The sequence below is a fragment of the Cucurbita pepo genome, chromosome 9 (genome assembly GCF_057944985.1).
Source record: "Cucurbita pepo subsp. pepo isolate OVF chromosome 9, ASM5794498v1, whole genome shotgun sequence".
NCBI lineage: Eukaryota > Viridiplantae > Streptophyta > Magnoliopsida > Cucurbitales > Cucurbitaceae > Cucurbita > Cucurbita pepo.
This window is the reverse complement of record NC_141806.1, coordinates 3,564,461-3,583,866: the sequence shown is the minus strand read 5'-3', so window position 1 is coordinate 3,583,866 and position 19,406 is coordinate 3,564,461. Positions and strand designations below refer to the sequence as shown.

The 19,406-nt window shown below is 36.9% G+C and overlaps 2 protein-coding genes across 6 annotated transcripts; both read right to left on the bottom strand.

The window, feature by feature from the left end:
• Positions 1-753: 753 nt before the first annotated feature.
• LOC111802050 (uncharacterized) lies at positions 754-7,752 on the bottom strand. 4 transcript variants are annotated; one of them, XR_015422372.1, is made up of 12 exons: positions 7,144-7,752; positions 6,838-6,886; positions 5,992-6,429; positions 4,721-5,082; positions 4,453-4,644; positions 4,195-4,383; positions 3,965-4,039; positions 3,135-3,201; positions 1,954-3,055; positions 1,830-1,886; positions 1,361-1,524; positions 754-1,213 (listed from the first exon to the last, which is right to left on the bottom strand). XR_015422372.1 is itself a non-coding variant. In XM_087126737.1 (12 exons), the coding sequence occupies exons 1-11, from the start codon at positions 7,525-7,527 to the stop codon at positions 1,291-1,293; spliced, it is 3,060 nt and encodes a 1,019-aa protein (XP_086982863.1). In that variant the 5' UTR covers positions 7,528-7,752; the 3' UTR covers positions 754-1,213; positions 1,289-1,290. The 4 variants fall into 4 exon arrangements, 3 of the variants coding, with proteins under 3 accessions (XP_086982863.1, XP_086982864.1, XP_086982862.1); XM_087126737.1 differs by having other exon boundaries at positions 1,289-1,435; XM_087126738.1 differs by having other exon boundaries at positions 1,361-1,435; positions 7,144-7,751.
• Positions 7,753-8,873: 1,121 nt separating this feature from the next.
• ABCB26 (transporter associated with antigen processing protein 1) lies at positions 8,874-19,331 on the bottom strand. Of its 2 annotated transcripts, none has more exons than XM_023685695.2 (18): positions 18,720-19,331; positions 18,225-18,352; positions 17,943-17,985; positions 17,579-17,623; positions 17,325-17,447; positions 17,144-17,247; positions 16,624-16,678; positions 16,472-16,542; positions 16,225-16,327; positions 14,047-14,257; positions 13,095-13,168; positions 12,221-12,277; positions 11,520-11,594; positions 11,098-11,172; positions 10,740-11,021; positions 10,059-10,123; positions 9,925-9,985; positions 8,874-9,154 (listed from the first exon to the last, which is right to left on the bottom strand). In XM_023685695.2, the coding sequence occupies exons 1-18, from the start codon at positions 19,170-19,172 to the stop codon at positions 9,074-9,076; spliced, it is 2,106 nt and encodes a 701-aa protein (XP_023541463.2). In that variant the 5' UTR covers positions 19,173-19,331; the 3' UTR covers positions 8,874-9,073. The 2 variants fall into 2 exon arrangements, with proteins under 2 accessions (XP_023541463.2, XP_023541464.2); XM_023685696.2 differs by having other exon boundaries at positions 18,214-18,352; positions 18,720-18,862.
• Between the last annotated feature and the right edge of the window lie 75 nt (positions 19,332-19,406).

Sequence of the window (19,406 nt, the reverse complement as noted above, 5' to 3'; positions counted from 1 at the left end):
CCAACAAAAAAAAAAAAATTATACTTGTAAATAGCCACAATTTAGATTATACTCGTAAATATTTATGTAAGTTTGGATTATGTATGGCTAAAATCAGTTACAAACGTTAAATATCTTTCATTTATGTAAGTTTGTATTATGTATCCTATTTTTAAGTTCGTGTTAACCCAACAAAAAAAAAAAAAATTATACTTGTAAATAGCCACAATGTAGATTATACTCGTAAATAGCCACAATTTGGGTTGAATAGTTTAGATGGCTCAACTTAAACAAAAGATAGCATAACCTACACTTTGAGTTGAATAGTTCGAATTGCTCGGTTCATTAAGTCATATAAGCACTCTTAGTTCTTGCTCGGACTCTTCTAAATTTATTTTTACAAGATGATTATACAATTAATTATTTTTTTAGCATAAGATTATTTATATTTGTATAATATATTAATTATATGAAATACAATTAAACAATATAGGTTAAAATAAAGTTTATTGTCTCGACCATCTTTCAAATTTGGTACGTAAGACTACATATAATTTAACTCTCATAAATCGAAACAAAAAAACAATTGAAACCATCAAAGTTCATGCCATCAGAGAGAGAGAGAGAGAGAGAGAGAGAGAGAGAGAGGGAGAGGGAGGGAGAGAGAGAGAGAGAGAGAGAGAGAGAGGGAGGGAGAGAGAGAGAGAGAGAGAGAGAGAGAGAGAGAGAGAGAGAGAGAGAGAGAGAGAGAGAGAGAGGAGGTAGTCAAATACAGGCACAAAAATTCCAACCCTTTGAGTTATATTTCTTTTCCCATCATACAACACTTTTTGCTCCTCATTCCCAACTCTCGGGCAGCCAACCCTTTTGATTCAAATCCACGCTCCTCATACATCAAAGGAAACTTAGCTAGAAGTAACCAATATCGCTATATTTAAAGCGGCAGCTCCTAGACGAGTATGTCGTGTCTATCGGTTTAAAACAGATAGCATCGATGGCTAACGACCATGGCCATCGGAGTTATATCACAACCACCTAGTGAAGCCATTGAAACAGGCATTCATAACATTGCCACCTCTTCAAATTCAAAAAAGATTTGCAGCTTAGACTCAGATTCAGGTATTGAAATCAAGATTACGAGTCTTCAAACGAGTATAATTGGTTCGAATTCTCTTAATCATTTGACAATCATCTGCGCCGTCTTGCGGGAGAGCGAGACCTTGACCTCCTTGCCCTGTATGATATGTGTAGTTAGTCCTAAAGAACAATCAGTAACAAAGAATCTGAAGCATCCATTGGAGCAGCTTACTGTTATGAGGATGAGTGTGCACATGTCCTGAGAACACAACACAAACTAAATCTATGAGACATTGCGGCATACCTGGTGGTTTCAAGAGAAGAGAAGGGAGAATGCCTGCGCTGAGAGTGCTTGCTATGTGGTGACCGCGATACTTGTCTAGAAATGAAAGCATCCATTATACTGATTTGGTGAGTTAAACTTGCAAAAGCTTATAACAGAGATGCTCAGCCTCGTGCAGTGTAAAACTTGTCAAGAAACTATTTGTTAGCATACACCATGAAGGATAACCTCTATCTTTATGTGAAGGAGAAGAGCATGGATTGGTAATCCGCAAGAAAATATCCTAAAGATGTATTCTATTAACTGCTTGAATCATTAATTCCTCACTTTTGATCATCATGATTAAAATCACAAAGTATAATCATGAAATAATTTGGGAACAATGCTCATTTTTTTAGTCCAACGATCAAAAGAAGATAAAATTACACAGACAAACCTCCATGGAATACCAAAGATGCAAAAGTGAATTAGAGGTTTAGGATTACAATACCTTCTCCTAGATCTGATTGGAGATGGGGATTTGTCACGCTTTCTGGATTTCACCTTCCTGCAAAAAGGGGCTAGGAATGAAGTCCCATATAACTATTTCAAAAGGGGAAAATAATAGGAAATACCTTTTAGAATCATCCGAGTCATCACTTGAATTGGCCGAATGATCAACGGCCTTGTCTTTATTTCTGTCTCTACTGCTCTTGTGCCTAGTCAATTCACTTGAGATTTTCTGTCTCGTTCTGCCTTCGTCGTCTTTTGTGTACACCCTGTTTCTGTCGGTTCCATCTTTTGTGCTGGCCCTCAGATGCTTGTCTTCTCTCCTTTCGTCCTTTGAATTGTGATGTGTAGACCTGTGTCTCGAGTCGGAATCCTTACCTTTCTCGCCAGACTTAACATCTTGGTCCTTCAATTTTCCCTTTTGGATAGTCTGATCATCTGCCTCTTCCTTCCTCAGGCGCCTGGCATCTTGCTTCGGACGATTCTCATCTGCTTTCTCATTTGTTCTAGTTTTTACCTCCCCTTCTTCCTTGACACGATCTTTCAATGAAGAACCCCTCATACTTTCCTGCTTACCACTATCGAGCGGTTTTGTTTTAGTTTCCCCATCATGCGGATCTTTAGATGCATTTTTACCATTCACATTCTTTCCTTGCTGTTCAGATACCATGCCTAAAACATCCCTTGTCCCAGAGGCAATTCCATCCCCAAACTTTGTCTCATTATCTTTACCTTTAGAGCTTGGCTTCAATGAATGTTCTTGACCCATTTCTCGATCCATCCAATCATCATTCAGCTTACTGAAGCCTGTGTTTTTACTCATTTCATTAACAGAACTGGTTGAACCGTCATTGATGTCACTTATTACATGATTTCCACTGTGCTCTATAACATTTCCTGGAGTGCTAGCATTTCCAACTGCATCTTGAATATCTCTCAAATTTCTTTTTGTACTGGATAGCTCAACATTGAACATTGTCTTGGAACCTTGCATATTTGAACTCTGAATTTCACCATCTCCATCATCATTTTTTTCATCATCAGAAGCATAATTTCCAAGACCAAGTACATCTCCAGGTGAGCTGGAACTCGACTTTTCACTAGTATCGTCATTATCAGGTTCCTGAACTTTGACTGGCAACAAAACCTTGGCAGAAGCTTTGGGAGTTGAGACTGGAAAGGGAGATGAAGAGACATTCTGATTTGAAGTGACTACATTGAGTTTGGCTGAATGGAACAGGAAAAATAGCATTGTGAGAAAGAGAGGGAGAGGAGAAAAGCAGGGAGTAAGAGTATAGATAGTTACCTTCAACAGCGAGATCATCTTCATCAAGAACTTTTGTAGCAATTTCATCAAACAGTTCATCAGTAACCTGTGTAGAAATCATTTTAAACATGCATACACATAAGCATGGGAAGTATAGAGAAATTTTGAAGTAATTTCATAAGTCAACTATGCTGCAGATTAAGTTCACCGACATATAAACATGTTCTTCACACATTTATTGAGGAAAGGAACGGCAGATACAGAATCCTCCACTCATCAAATAGCAATAATCAAGTCATGAATGAAGAAACGAGATGCCAAAGGTCGCAACTTCCTATGCTTAGACCAACAATATTAAGACATTTCTGAATCTGGCCAATTCAAATCCAAACTTATTCTGTTTCTTCCCAACCAGATTAATGACTTAGAACAGCAGTTACTGTACGGGATCAAAAAGTCCTCCCTTCTTTAGTAACAATTCCCTCAATAAAATCCCAACTTAACTACGAGATGACAATCCAACATGGATCAACTTCAAAAAGTAATTTTAGCTTCCTTACAAATCCACAAAATATATAAATGAATTCAAAAATCCGTGCAACAGAACAAAGAAATGAATATATATGTGTGTGTGGATGTTCCAACCCCTATTGCAAATGTCAAAACCCAAAACTAATTTTCAAAGAAATAATTGATTTTCAGAATGGCTTTCTAAGTTGAAAAGTTCCTTCTAAATCAACAAAAAGAATAGGGAAACAAAGTACTAATTCAGAGTTTAAGATTGTATGAAACCAGAATATGCAAGGAAATGAAATTCAAGAATGGTTATCAAGTTTTGAAAACATGTAGGTCAGATTTAGCAACAAAACCTTTAAGAGTACTTCGGTCAGCACGCGCTTGATTTCTTGATTTGTTGCTGCAGTTCTTGCTCCTTCTACAACATCCTGCATGGCACAAAGATGAACTCCATAACCAAAAGAGAACATAGAGGAAGTCTCATCTGGATAAACCAGAAAAGTATTGATTCTAAGCCCCCATCCACAAGATAGTGCATGGAAGAGCATGAATTTTATCCTGAAAAGAATATATTATAGAGAACCTCATCATCTTCTTCTTCAGTCGACCTAGAAGAATCAATACTTTTACTATCAGCTTGATCACCCTTTGCATAAGACTTGTCAACTCCTTGATTTTCCATGGGCTCAGCATCCTCCTTAGGATGGTCAGCAGAAGAACTTGTGATCACTGCTTTCTTGATTTCCTCTCTGAGCCAATTTGGCACAGAAGCCTAAAATTACAGGATCAGTTAACTAGTTGTTTATCATATTTCCAATATCAGTTGTTGTCAGTTGTTTACCTTTTTTGGACGTTCAGACATAGTTGACATGCCATATGCATCACCAGATAAGACTGTGGCAGGAAGTGCAGCACCAGGAAATGGAGCAGCGGCAGCAGGAATTGCAGGGGTGATGCCAGAACCAGCAAACCTTCCAAATGGGGACGGTGTGTGTCCAGGAACAGAAGAAGTTACAGCTACAGGAGGATCAAGCTGAAAATTTATAACAATTTTCAGGAATTTATCTTGATGACCTAGAACAAAAAGAACTTTAAAAAAAATCCAGAACCTGTGCTCCAGAAGCCAAGACAGGAGGAATTGGTGGATAAATCATGCCAGGAGAAATAGAAGACCATGAATTTAAGGACGGCATTGGGACGCCTGAATCATTGCCTCTAGTGGATCTGGCTGAATCATTGCGAGGAAAGCCAGAATGCATTCTTAGACCATGATCGTGACTGAACCTAGGAGCAAAATCTAAAGGCTGATCTGCAAGATTGGTCATGGGACCAATTGGCCCTGGCTCATTGCTATATGCATAGGGCGGAGGAATAGGTGATTGGAAATGCTGCTGTCCACCATGAACTGATGAATTTTGCATAGGTAGTGATTTGAAAGACTGTATATTTTGATCTACAGTATCTTCTTTACCTGCCATTAGGTGTTTAAGGTAAAATTGAACTATTAAGAGAAACAACAGTAGCATCGAGAAATAAGGAGCCGTAAGTCTAAGTGAATAGGACTCCTAGTATTTAAAAAGTAATAACAAATCTCTGCTTCAAACAAGCTTTTGCTCTGGAGGATTTGAATGTTTGTGCAAGTGTACAATTGACGACTTAACTCTCAACATGATTATGATCCTGAAAAAGTTGATCACATTCTTGATTGTGGTAAAAGCTGAATATGAGACGCAACTTTCACCTAAAATTATTTCTCGAACACTTACAAAAAAAAAAATTATTAACACGTCTAGGTGCTTCATTCAAATACCAGCTTTTCTAAGTCTTGGAATCTAGACTGAACACTGATAATGAAGTATGAAGAAGAGGGATCATTCTACCATTTCTTTTCACTTTATGCGAGCGCATGCCCTGGGATGGGGAAGGGGGAGGGGGGGAAGGTTCTTTCATCCTATATTCCCAAGCAGGAACTTGTTAGCCTTTCGTGATTGTAACCTCCATCAGTCTATAAAATAGGGATTAAACTATAAGAGAAGCAACGAGGCACAACATAACAACAGCAATCCAGCTCCTCTTGAGCACTCAAAGAGCTCCCCAACCAACCAATTATATATAAAAATACATTGACAAGCCAGTAGCAATTATCTGTTATAATAATAATGATAAAAGCATTAACAACAATAATACCATAATAATAGTAATAAAATTCGTAATGATAGATGCCCACAGAGAATCAATTGTGGTTCAATGACAAGAAGGACATAAACGTTGAATATAATAACAATTAATGAAACAAAAAGAACATCAATTTTAATACTAAATGAGTTTCAAAGTAGGATTCTTCAACAATAACTACACTCATACACAAGTGAATCATTACCTGTAACAGAATAGTTACTAGAAGGTACCTCCTGCTGATGAACCGATGGACTTGAAGATAATTTCCCTTGGTGATGTAAAACAGAGCTCATGTTGCCTCCATAACTACCATCAGTGACAGAGTAAGTTAGACGCCCATCTGAAAAATAAGAAGATTGTTCACTGCTCATAGTAACAGGTGTGGACTCCAAGTGATGAGCTGCTGATGGCCGGGAAACAGTTGTTGCTGAAGCTGGATACTGTTCATAGGTTGTCGGAGGAGGTTGATGAGACATATCTGGATGATTTGAATTAATTGGTTGCGAGTACTGATCCTGATAATAGTTATGTTCTTCATGTCTCCCTGTAGGTGCAAACTGAGATTGCTGACTGTCCATTGCAGTCTTCGCATCCGCCCACGCCCTAGCTCTGGCCGCCCAATCTTCTTCATTGCCTTGGGCTGCCATTAAAATATTTAAAAGAAGGTGCACAGAAGCAGTAAACTGAAGGGGCACAAAGATTTCAAAGGACCAAAAAGAAATCCTAAAATTTGCATCACAGTGAAAAAAGGATCATAATAGAAAGAGACTGACAACACAATAACACAACACAATAACACAACACAAAACGTGTAAGTGGAGAAATTGTTTCACGTAATGATGCAATACGGATAAACCAAGCAACCCATCCACAATAAGCAGATCGTTATTATAAGCATTTCATACAGATCGTTACTATAAGCATTTGATATATAAGAACAGCAAGAATGGCATCTATACTTTGTAAAATGACAGGTAAACTCTTGCAAACTAAAGAAAGTTCAGGTAGAATCAAACAAAAAGAATTCATGAGGAAATTAAGAACAAACCTCGATATTCCCAAGCTTGATGCGGAGCCCAATTCGGGTTGTTCCATTCCTACAACGATCAATATATGGTAAAGACATGGCATATGGACGAATATAACATATAGAAAGTACATTGACGATCCTCACAAGTTATGAAAATGTTAGAAGATAGATAAAGAAACCTAAATGAATTCACTCCCACTCCAAGAACCATCAGAACAATGACAAATATCCTAAACCAGTTGATGCCATTAAATTCCGACAGGTCAAGAAAGTAGTCAGGGAACAAGAATTTAATCGAAAGATGACGAAATTCGCCTGAATCACCTGCGAATGAGGAGGGAGTTGCTGAAACATAGGAGGACGAGGAGGAGGAAACTGGTTGTGGTGCATAGGCTGCGAAGGATAAGGATGAGGAGGTGGAGGATAAGCACCGGGAGGAGGAGGAGGAGGAGGAGGAGGAGGAGCATGTTCGGAATGAGGCGCCGGCGGCGGTCCCCACTGCGACGGAGGCGGATGAGGAGAAGGTGACGCAGAATGCGAAGGGTGGTATTGAAATTGGTTGTGGAACCATGGACCCTGCGGAGGAACTGGTGGTCTCAACGACGATTGCTGGTGGTGGTGGTGGTGGTAGTAGGGATCGGCAGCGGAGGGGGGCGGCGGAGGTGGCGGAGCCCCCGGGAAATGGTGAGTCTGATGGTAAGAATCCATATCTCTGTGGATTAATGGCGGATTCTTCTTCAGGTACGGTGATTCAGTGGAAGAATACGGCGGCGTCAGGGTTCAAGCTCCGAATTCCGGCATTGTTACTACGCCCTGCGGCTGCGGGGAAAGAAAGGGGAATTTTGTGAGGGAAGAAGTCCAGTATGAATTGCAACCATTACGTCGCCGTTTCCTTGCCGTCGGTAGTGGCTAACCACGTCGACTTCGATTTTCTTTCTTCCAAAAACTGGGCCTAACCTTCAAAAGCCCATAATAATATATTTTCTCCTATAATAATTTTATTCTCCTATAATAATTTAAACATCATTTTTTTTTCTCCAATAATAATTTTATTCTTATTCGTTACTATCAGAGATGTTCATTTATTCGCACGTCATAATAACGTCTTGAATAGATTGAGAAATCGTGTTTAAAGAAGGAATGCGAAGAAATTTCTCTTAATTACATTAAGAATATTGTATTCCCGGTCTCCATCCCCATCTTGTCCCATCTCGTTCCGGTCTTTTTACATATAAAAAAAATAAATATATTTATTTATTTTTTATTTATTTTACTATTATATTTTCTTGATGTTACAACCATCCTTTTATTTCAGCTTTTATAAATTTGAATTTTTAGAATATTTTTTGGTACATTATTATATATTTTTGTTTACATTTTTAAATAAAAGTATAAAATTTTCTTTGAATGAACCATTTAAAAAAAAGATAATTTGGTACATTATTATATATTTTTGTTTACATTTTTAAATAAAAGTATAAAATTTTCCCTAACGGTGATAAATGCATGTTAGACGAACACGACTCTCCACAATGGTATGATATTGTCCACTTTGAGCATAAGCTCTCATAGCTTTACTTTGGGTTTACCCAGAAGGCCTCACACCAATAGAATTAGTATTTCTCACTTATAAACCTATGATCATTCCCTAAATTAGTCGATGTGGGACTTCCATCATCCAACACCTTATTCAAATGGATAATCAAATATTTATTTCAAACTTAGGAGAAGTTTGAATTATATATGAAATCTGTAAAAAAATAACTTAGCATAAGATGAAAATTTAAAGCTTCAACCTCGTGAAGATAGTGAAGATGGGTAAATCTGTAAGCATTAATAACTCTTCTTATAGTTTAAACTTTACCCATTTTGACTATCTTCACGATGGGTAAAGTTTAAAGAGTTATTAATGCTTACAACACTGAACCATAATGAAATGGACACTTAATTTGATATAAGATAACCAAAGAAGAAGCTATTGCATTCATGTTCATAAATTAATTGGACACCAATAAGCACTACAAAACTGTACAAAAGAAAAGATGATAGAAGCATATAGAAACTAGGATTCTAGCTTAAAACATTGAATTTTTCATACAAATGGAATGTTACATGGCCTTTTGAATTGCTATAATTTCTTAGGTATACAACTTTTTTATACCTTTTCCAAATGTGTCTAAGCAGTCTGAGTGGGTTAGCAGTTGAAATTTTGCTTCACCCCTGCAAGAGTTAAATAGGAAATAAATTGGCATCCTCATGCCACTGCATCAGCCTGTTTTCTAGTCAATCTTGCATATAACCCATCCTTTACGAGAAGCTCATTGTGCGTGCCCATCTGTGATATAATAATCGACCGAACAAGTTAATCAATACGACAATTTAGTCGATAACTTACGCCCTATTTGATAGTCATTTTGTTTTTTGTTTTCTAGTTTTAAAACTTTAAGCTTATAAATACTACTTCCACATACAGTTTTCGTGCTTTTTCACCAACTTTTTAAAAACGTTTCAAAAACCATATCAAATTTGAAAACTAAAACAAGTAGTTTCTAAAAACTTCATTTTTTTTTCTTCAAAATTTAGCTTAGGAGGCAAATGTAAAGCTTGTTAGATGAACACGACTCTCCACAATGGTATGATATTGTCCACTTTGAGCATAAGCTCTCATGACTTTGCTTTGGGCTTCCCCAAAAGGCCTCACACCAATGGAGAGTATTCTTTCACCAATGGAGAGAGTATTCTTTGATTATAAACCTATGAACATTCCCTAAATTAGCCGACGTGGGACTTTCATCCTCCAACAAAGCTTATTAAGAATCGGGTGGAAGTAAGCATAATTGCCAAAACATAGAGAACCTAAGAACAAAATGGTTATAGAAAGGGACTTCAAAGATTCTAAGGTTAATGTAGATGTGTTTGAGCAATAGGTTGGTTAAATAAAAGAAAAGTATCAGGTTATCATGGGTTTATCGATCTCTTAAGTGGGATAATGGGTGGTTGGTTGGCTTCAGTTTTCAAAAGAAAATGAACATAGTAGAAAAGTAAGCAAGCTATAATTTCCATGAATACTGTCAAAAGCTTAAACTTAATAGGGAGCAGAATAACCTCTACTATCTGACCGCCATCCATAACCACTATCCTGTCAGCAGCTTGAATAGTTGAAAGCCTGTAAAAGTGCAAAGGTCGAACTATTAACCCACAAGAAACATATGCAATGGAGGCCATATTAGAGAGCTTACCTGTGCGCAATAATTAAGACAGTTCTCTTCATCTTCAAGTCATTTCTTACAGCACGAAGAACACCCTGAGTAACATCACAAGCAACATGTAAGCAATAACATGTTTAGAATGACTTTTTAAGTGCTTAAAATACTTTTTAAATCGTTCAAAATCTTTTATTAAGCACTTAAAAAATTGTTCCAAGTCGGCTTTAAAGTTTATAAGAGAAAGGAGAAAAGGTGCTGAGAACATTCTCGAGAGGAGGGGAAACTTATAAACTTTGCATGGCTATCAGGTGATGGTAGCAGTAAATTAAGCAAGCAACAAAAGGAAGGACACATGTAGCCAAATGAAAGGAAAAGAGAAAATTAACAGACTAAAGGGAAATAATACTATGGATAGCATGTATTTTAACAGTGTGGGTGACTGTTTTTACAAACCATTAGAATCCTGTTATATATTCCTGCCTGTTTCACCTGATTGTGAGCTTAGCACACATTTTCACCTTAATTTTACACGCACAGTTGTACAATTATTCCTTTTTCCATGAATATATAGTAATATAGCCAGCACTCGAGCCTATATGTGAAATCTTTCAACCTCAATTTGATTATCGAAGTCTTTTCCATCTATTTCATTCCATTTTTGTTTCCTTTTGGGAGGGGGAAGGCCGACATCAAGAGCTTTGTCAAAGTATTTACCTTAACATTGTGTTCACTCTCAGCATCCAATGCGCTAGTGGCCTCATCAAGAATCAAAAGAGCTGGATCCCTAAGAATAGCTCGTGCAATGGCTATCCGCTGCTTTTGTCCCCCACTAAGCAAATCATCATCAACAAGCGTTTGATAACCATTGGGCAGCGATAGGATGAAGTCATGAGCATAAGCCTGCTTGGCTGCCCATTCCACATCCTCCTGTCCTACTTCTCTGTGACATCCATACTTAATGTTTGAACTAACATCCATGCGGAAAAGTTTAGGTTCCTGTTCAAAACTATCGCATCAGAAGGGACATGAAACAACACTTAACTTTAAATCAAGTCGGACATAGTTAACGGACCTGTCCTACATATCCGATCCTTTCTCTCCACCATACAATGTCCAATTCTTTAAGAGGGTAACCGTCAATTAAAACCTGCAAATAGGAAATATTATCCAAAATGAGAGAAGACATAAGAGCATGCAAAATATTCTTTGCATTATTTCCACAAACATAGATAAGTTTCGTGGATTCCAATTCATGAGTGCACACATCAATAGTATGACAAATAAGGAGAGAGGAGCAGGAAGCGGATCATGGAAGCACTCATAGCAATAACTCTTGCAGGTCATGTATACTTTGGCCATTGGATAACTACTTTTTTCTTTGATCCATTACTAAAATATTTTATTCTAAACCCACACACATTGCTTCAAGAAAACACAAATTACAGTCGCATTTTTATATTCACTAAAAGGGGTATAACAAGCTAAACACATTACCTGCCCATTCGTTGGCTCATAAAGTCGGAGTAAAAGGTTTACCAGCGTGCTTTTACCACTGCCACTAAGACCAACCTTGCAGAAAAGAAAGCATCAACTTAGTGGTCACTGCAGAACCCATAACCATGTTGGATGATGGAAGTCCCACATCGACTAATTTAGGGAATGATCATGGGTTTATAAGTGAGGAATACTAACTCCATTGGTGTGAGGCCTTTTGGGGAAACCCAAAGCAAAGCCATGAGAGCTTATGCTCAAAGTGGACAATATCATACCATTGTGGAGAGTCGTGTTCGTCTAACATGGTATCAGAGCTATGCCCTAAACTTAGTCGTGCCAATAGATTGATAAATCCTCAAATCCTCAAATATCGAACAAAGAACTCCTAAAGAAAAGGAGCCAAGCCCCTCCTCGAAGGCAGTCAAAAATGACTAAGACTCCAAAGGAGTCGAGCCTCGATTAAGGGGAGGCGCACTTTGTTCGAGGGGAGGTGTTGGATGATGGAAGTCCCACATCGACTAATTTAGGGAATGATCATGGGTTTATAAGTGAGGAATACTAACTCCATTGGTGTGAGGCCTTTTGGGGAAACCCAAAGCAAAGCCATGAGAGCTTATGCTCAAAGTGGACAATATCATACCATTGTGGAGAGTCGTGTTCGTCTAACAAACCAGACATGTAAATAGCGAGAAAATACTTACTATTGCTACAACTTCATTGGGATGCACTGAAAGGTTTACATGTTGCAGTACAGAGACCTATTGAAGTATTTGAATCAACAATCATCTCGAGAATAGGCAAGAAAAGCATCCAAAAGTTGAATGATAACAATATTACAATAATAATGATAATCATCATCGTAATAATGTGATGCAGCCAGCTCAGCAAAATAAATTAAGAAGAATTCATCATCACAAGATGTGAAAGCTTAAGCATGCAGCTTGATATTGCAATGCAGAGTAACTCTCAACAAGTCTCTTGCGGAAAGGAGAAAGAAAATAACTAGTAGATATAATGCTGCTTCAAGGCCTAATTAGTCAAGTAATATCTTCCAGTTTAGGCTAACCTATAATGGCGCGCTCCTCATACTGCTAGAAATATGAACTTCGTAAAATGTCAACATAGTCAATTCCAGGTATATATATTGAGTTGACATTCAGCGTTATGGCTTTAAGCATTATAAAGTTAGCCATAACAACACTTACGAAGCCCAAACAATCTTAAAAAAAGAATCTTCGTGAGAAACTACATGAGACTATGAATTCTCTTGATATTACCCATCACTTGCCGGTGAAAACAGATATTCTCATTGATCTTAGCCAAAAGGCTGAGAAAGGTATATGGTGATATTATTCTCACACATGGAATAAAAGTTATCACCCGATTTCGTGGGCAATGTAAGGTGAAGGATACACTACAAATAAGAAATACAATGCCAAGCCATCCTATTTTTAAGACTTCAGAAATGAACAAAATTATTGCATATTCTGCGGTAGATTATTGTAGGTACTACATAAGAAAACCAGAGTGTTGAAAGAAGTAGTGAGTAGATCTTACAACTAAAAAGAAATTTACCGTTGGCCGTGAGGGATAACGGAAAGAGACATCCAAAAACTCAAAGCGTCCTGTCAGTTTCTGCAACTTTATTCCTGCAAGTGTTTATCATGTCAATAAAAATTCAACATAAGATTTCGTGCACCTGAGTTCTATGTGATTTCATTTTACTGCTTCCTACATTATGATAAATGAACAGCTCAAAAACCTTCAGAGATTTAAACAATGAAGACAACAAGTTCAAGGTAACAAAGTACTCCTCACTTTAAAGTGCTTTCTACGTTAAAACAGATCATAGAAGAAAAAGATAAATAGAAAAAACAAGAACAAGAACAAAAGACCAAAGCAAAAAGATAAGCAGCATTCCCAGCATTAAAAGTTACGTAAAACTAGTTTTTCAAGTCTGGAGCAGCAACAGCCACGCGAAGTATTTTACACAACTAAATTAAAGTAATTTGATGTAAAACAATATTTGAACATTGGTGGGGGAGAGAATACTAATGATGCCTCGGTCAATCAAGAATTGCTCGAGGGGTTTTCTGTCTTAAACTAAAGTCCAAAACTAAGACTCCACAACACAAAAGATACGGTAAAAACACATTTTTAGCCTGTCCTATACTGCCATTGTAATATTTGTAATGATTTAGTTCTCCATACTTTTAGAAATGCAACTAAGTTCTTGACATTAATAAATGATAGTCAATAAGTCAGCTAACCTTCAATTATTATGATTATTACTGATGAATAATAACCTCGATTATTAGTTTTTTATTTATTTTGGAACATATGTATTTCCTTTTACATATTGGACTTATCAATTCAAATTGCAAATTTTATATTACTCCAAAAATTCTGATGTTAATGACTTAACCATTATACTTCTAAAATTCAAAGACTAAAATTATTGCAAAAGGGGGCCGAGGAACAAAATTGATGACCCACCATCTCCATCACAATTCAGTTAGTAGCTTACCTTGTGATGCAAATTGGTCGCTAGGCAAGAGATCCATCAATTGGAAGACCTTTTCACTTGCCCCAACAGATTGCATCAATGAGGATAAATTGTCCCCTACCCACCACGTTGAATAAATTAACCATTCACTATACAATATAAACTTTGTAAGTTGTTCAGCTGTTATACGACCAGATAGAATAAACATTCCTCCTAATAGCACGGCAATGACCTAGAAATGAAAAAGATCTAATGTTAAAATACAAGTAAGAAAACAACTGGGGGGGGGGGGGGGGGGGGGGGGGGGGGGGGAGTGCAGGACAGTATTACCATTAATTGGCAAAAACAATCTACCTAGACCTCAGCTTCAGTATAAGTGTTCTTAATATTTCAAATATTGTTTTTTTTTTTCCCATTTTATACTTTGTATAGATTTAGCTTTTCAAAAATTAAATAAATTGCATTGGTGTTCATTAAGCAGTGGCTGCAATTCTTGTCAGTATGTTATCATTTTAACACCATGTTTCTATCTTCATTCTAATCTATGAGTATTTTACAATAAAAGATTCTGATATGAACACGATCAAAATGATAACCATATTGAAATAAGAAATAAACAGAAATTGAGAAAGAAGTCCAAGATCCATCCCGTACTCTCCTAGTTCCATGTATTTGGTGTGTTTGTTTATGATTTTTGATATTTTCCTTAATTGTATTTATTTGCTGGAATTATACTGTAATAATGTGCGAGTTTTCTTCCGTTTATGTTTTAGGGTTTTTCCACTTAAGATAGGTCTCTTGTCACCATTGTGAAGAAGAGAAATAGACAAGTATTCTTGTCATATTTTATTGATATTTGGCATAGAGTATTTACCAACTGCTTTCCTACCGCTCATATGGTAAACTCCTTACACTTAACGAACTGTACTTTCCTCCAACAAACTCAAGGGAGATATTTCACCCAAATCACTTGAGGCAAAATTGTGAATTTCTGATCTCGCGGCTTACACAATACAGTCTTTCCAATAGTGTAACCTCGGGACCCATTCTCAATGTTTCTCAGATGTAATACACAGAACCATCTACCAGACATGTTCCCATCCCTTCAACCAGGGCTTTTCAGGTTTCACCACTAATGACCAGCCAACATTCCGCACTATTCATACCTTTTCAACATATCATATGGGTTTGGTCATTTTTAACCCAGCCCATCAAACTTGGGGTTTTCAACATTCAATCTTACATATCTTCCTCCAATCAGCTTTGATTTAACACCACCAACTCATGTCAAACATCTCCGCACTTCACCTCCAATGCATGATCCTCTTCCAATGTTGCAGGCAGGAAGATTTTGATATTTGGTCATTTCGACCAATTTTATGGCTTTTAAATTCATAGCCTTTGCTTTTATTGAATTCATGGTTACCAAAACATTATTCATTGCCATCAACAAACAACATGTCTCCAACTTTGTGGCTAGCCCCGAATCTGTGCCCAAGAACAATTGCTCTAATACTAATTTTCTAGGAACCAAATTAATATCATATTGCAATAAGAAAAAGGTTACACACTGGAAAATTTTGAGAGCTCTCCCCTGATCTCCCAATTCCAAGTTAGTTGGAATCTTTACCCAATACTTTATCTTTTAAGTTCAACATATCTCCTAACTCACACTACTAATAACTGCCTTACTCTTCAGATTATGCTTCCCGCTTGATAAACTCTAACCAACTAAACCATACAATCACCCCACATACTAACTAACCTTAAACTAATTAAATCTTTAATGTATAAGAAATTCGGGTACTAACTAAGTTTGAAAAGCGTGAGATAAAAGAAAGATCCCTAACAATTGATACCTATTGGTAGTTTTTTACAGACTTCATTTAGCAAGTCTTTTTTTTTTTTTTTTTTTTTTTTTTAAATACATCATAAACAAATAGAAAATTTTTCCTTCAGCACTTGCACAGAAAAATATACATACAATTATTACCAAGCTACCAATAAAAACGACTTCCAAGGTTTACGTCTTTCCTCTGACAATATAGCTGTAGCCCAATGTTTATTAGAAAATAGATGAAACATGAACAAATTGTCATCTAGCTAAATGAAAAGGCTTATAACTTAGTTAGAAATTTAAGGAAAATAAAAGGGAATATTCATTTTGCAATTGTACGAAGTAACAAAAAAGAACTAAACCTGAGTCGCATGATAAAGAAAATTGAAGCTAAAGTTCCAGAGGCCATATCCTGCACTCTGTCTTAAGCTCACATCAGCTAATCTTTCCAACCACATCTCGTACCTAGGCATTAAGGAATAGGCAATCAGTCTGAAAAACTACACACTGTTTGATTCAGAATGATTAATATATAGTAAAAAGAAATCTATATTTACTTCAGATATTATTGATAAATAAAAATAGAATGTACTTGCAACACTACTCTACCTTCCAAGTTCCTCCTTCTCAGTCCCATAAACACGAACTGTTCTGATCAAAGACAATGTTTCTTGTGCAACCTATAGTGGAAATTAGAATTTCTTTTATTCAAAATTTGGAACAAAACATCATAAAAAATGTACAGAAAAGTATTATCATACGTCATTGGAAGAAGCAGTGACATCTTGGACAATCTTTGCTGCCTTCTTCTGATATCTATGATGAACAATATGCATCAAGATTACTTGTAAAAAATAGCTAAAAAAATCACACAGATATAAAGATAACCTCATGAAGGCAAGAAGATGTTAACAAACATGCATATCGATCATAATGTGCCCAACACAAAGAAAAAAGTGTCTACTGGAATAAAATGGCACTTCTTTGGTTATTTCACTAGTTAACAGGTTCTCGAGTCTAAAAAGGATGCAGAAATGAGATCATGAAGCAAGCTAAACTCCAGGTTGTATGATATTGCTTGAAAGAACAGTCCAACTATGAGTAAAATTAATTGACTCAGTTAAGTCCCTTCAAATTTTTCTGTAAAACCTTATTTCTTTTCCCCTTCCCATGCTTACAACTTAAAAAAAAAAGGAATTCTTTGAGGGAAACAAATTATTTTAATATACAGTCAATTACAAGATTGGGAAGGAAAAAATATTGAGGTGTCTCGACACTTACCGGCCATACACTAGCATAATTGCTCCTAAAGTGGAGCATATGATCAGTGTGCATAAACCTAGAGGCTTCGACAAAATAAGCAAATAGATCAAAGCACCACCCCCCTAGGAAAAAGAGAGAAGTGTCAGAATAAGAATTAGTAGCCTTGCAAGGGATCAGTTATTGGTTCACAAAAGAAAACCTGGAGAATGTTGCGTAGTATCAAATTAAGATCATTTCCAATGACTCTCGACACTTGCTGACAATCAGCTCCAAGCCTACTTGTAAGATCACCGACAGTTTCACTGTCAAAAAACGATATATCCTACAAGCATAAGGATTCCCAAATAAATTATCTTGAGAGAGAGAGAGAGAGAGAGAGATTTGAAGCAACTTGATGAATTGCGCCAGTTGGAAAAGAAAGTTATAGAAGTTGGCTTCTTAATGATTCCAAACCTGTAGAAGAAGAGCAGAATAAAGTGTTTCTCTTGTTCTCTTGACCTGCAGATTATAAGAGACCTCAGTCATTTTGAAAGTCACACTATATCATGTCGAAGAGAACTAAAGAAAATATTCGCATTTTACCCGCACAGCATCTGACTGCTCACTTTGGTTCAAAAGCAAATAAAAAGTAATTCACATATCATGAGGTCTGTTTTATAGCATGTCAGCCCGTGTACGAAATCCACAGAACGTATAATAAGATATCGGGATAACATAAAATGGAACCCTCATTCATTCAGCTATGTTCTATGCAGTAGAGACACTAACAGGCTTAAACATGGTTTTTTTCTCTGAAAAAATATGAGATGCAACTCACCAGGATCATGTTCGCAACTCCAAAACAGTAACCCCGAACACCACTGAAGTTCAAAAGAACAAATAATCAGGTCAATTCATCAGCATTTCTGTTGCAGAATTCCATAAAAATTGTCACTTTGCAACAAATGGAGGAAAACTCTTAGCTTAATATGAATTTTGATCTGGTAAAGGCAAATAATGTGAATAAAATTACACATTTAACAAGTTTAGTTTCAAAATCATTAGCATAGAGTTAGCATCAATGCTAGAGAAGGGATCTTTGGCCATACAAGATTTTGACCTGCATATTCCTGACGTGATACATAGGAGCATCAAGACTTGCACATTCCTGCGAAATACTGAGATTTTTCCGCTCTCAGCAGAAAAAATTGTCGCTGTTAAGAAGTGTGGTATGGAGATCTCCGAAAGCTGATAGATAAAATGTTCAAGAGTCAGAAAACATTACAAATGCAGCTTGAGACTTGATCATAATCCGTCAAGATGACAATCTATAGTTTTATCAATTGTATTGAAATGATGAACATCACGGCATGTCAGCCAAGATCAAGCGGTTTAACCAAATTTTCTAAAGTAAATGTTGATTCAATGCAGAAAAATATTGTGATACAAGAATAAAACTCCATTAGAGTACCTTCCACATAAATTATTATACTAACTTAAATTTTTCAGAACTCATAATCAGATGCTGAAACTCAGATTGTAGACAAATGCCATGAAACACAACATTAAAAGCTAAAATGGAGAGAGAGAGAGAGAGAGAGAGAGAGAGAGAGACCGCTGCAATGACCAACACAGAAAATGCAGTAAAGATTATCCAACGGTCTCTAGCAACCAAATCCCACATCTTGCCAAGAGCCCGCGTCACAGTCACTGGCTCAACCGAAATTCTAACTTCATCTTCATCGGATAAGCTCCACCAACTTCCACCAGGCAAAATCGAACGTACATGGCCAATCAATCCCCGAAGCTTATGTAAAATATCAAATTCAACTTCGCCATGGCCTGCTTCTCGCTCCTCCGAAGAACTCGGGACAGAGATTCCATATCCGTTAATCGCCGACTTCGGAGGAGGTAACAGGAACCGACAATTGATTGAGAAATGGTTCGAGCGAAGAATCTTACTGTTGATGAAAGGAAATCCTCGCGAACGAATTCTAGCTGCATGTTGCTTGCGATATAGCGAAAGATGGGGCCGAGGAACTTGTAGATTGCAAATGAAGGTCGACATGAATGGAAATCAATGGCTTTGGATTAAATCAATTAGGAGCTCAGATTTGTTATCTGAAGAATCATGGACGACTAGAAATGGCCGCTGCACTGTAACAGCACAAAGACCAAAATGCTCACTCCTCGCCGCGCCTATAGAATCCTTGTCGACGGAAAATTTTTTACATTTAATAAATAAATAATAATAATAATAATAACGATATTCAAGAGACGACGTGTCGTCTACAATGATCAA

What these genes read in the sequence shown, in the direction of transcription:
- LOC111802050 (XM_087126736.1), bottom strand. Translation starts at nt 7,527, where the DNA reads ATGGATTCTTACCATCAGACTCACCATTTCCCGGGGGCTCCGCCACCT. An exon ending in CTGAAGAAGAAGATGATGAG is followed by an intron (nt 4,040 to 4,194) that starts GTTCTCTATAAT and finishes TGTGCCATGCAG; the next exon opens with GATGTTGTAGAAGGAGCAAG. An exon ending in GACTCGGATGATTCTAAAAG is followed by an intron (nt 1,887 to 1,953) that starts GTATTTCCTATT and finishes CCCTTTTTGCAG; the next exon opens with GAAGGTGAAATCCAGAAAGC.
- ABCB26 (XM_023685695.2), bottom strand. Translation starts at nt 19,172, where the DNA reads ATGTCGACCTTCATTTGCAATCTACAAGTTCCTCGGCCCCATCTTTCG. An exon ending in CGACCAATTTGCATCACAAG is followed by an intron (nt 13,169 to 14,046) that starts GTAAGCTACTAA and finishes AAACACTTGCAG; the next exon opens with GAATAAAGTTGCAGAAACTG. An exon ending in GTTATCCCTCACGGCCAACG is followed by an intron (nt 12,278 to 13,094) that starts GTAAATTTCTTT and finishes ATACTTCAATAG; the next exon opens with GTCTCTGTACTGCAACATGT.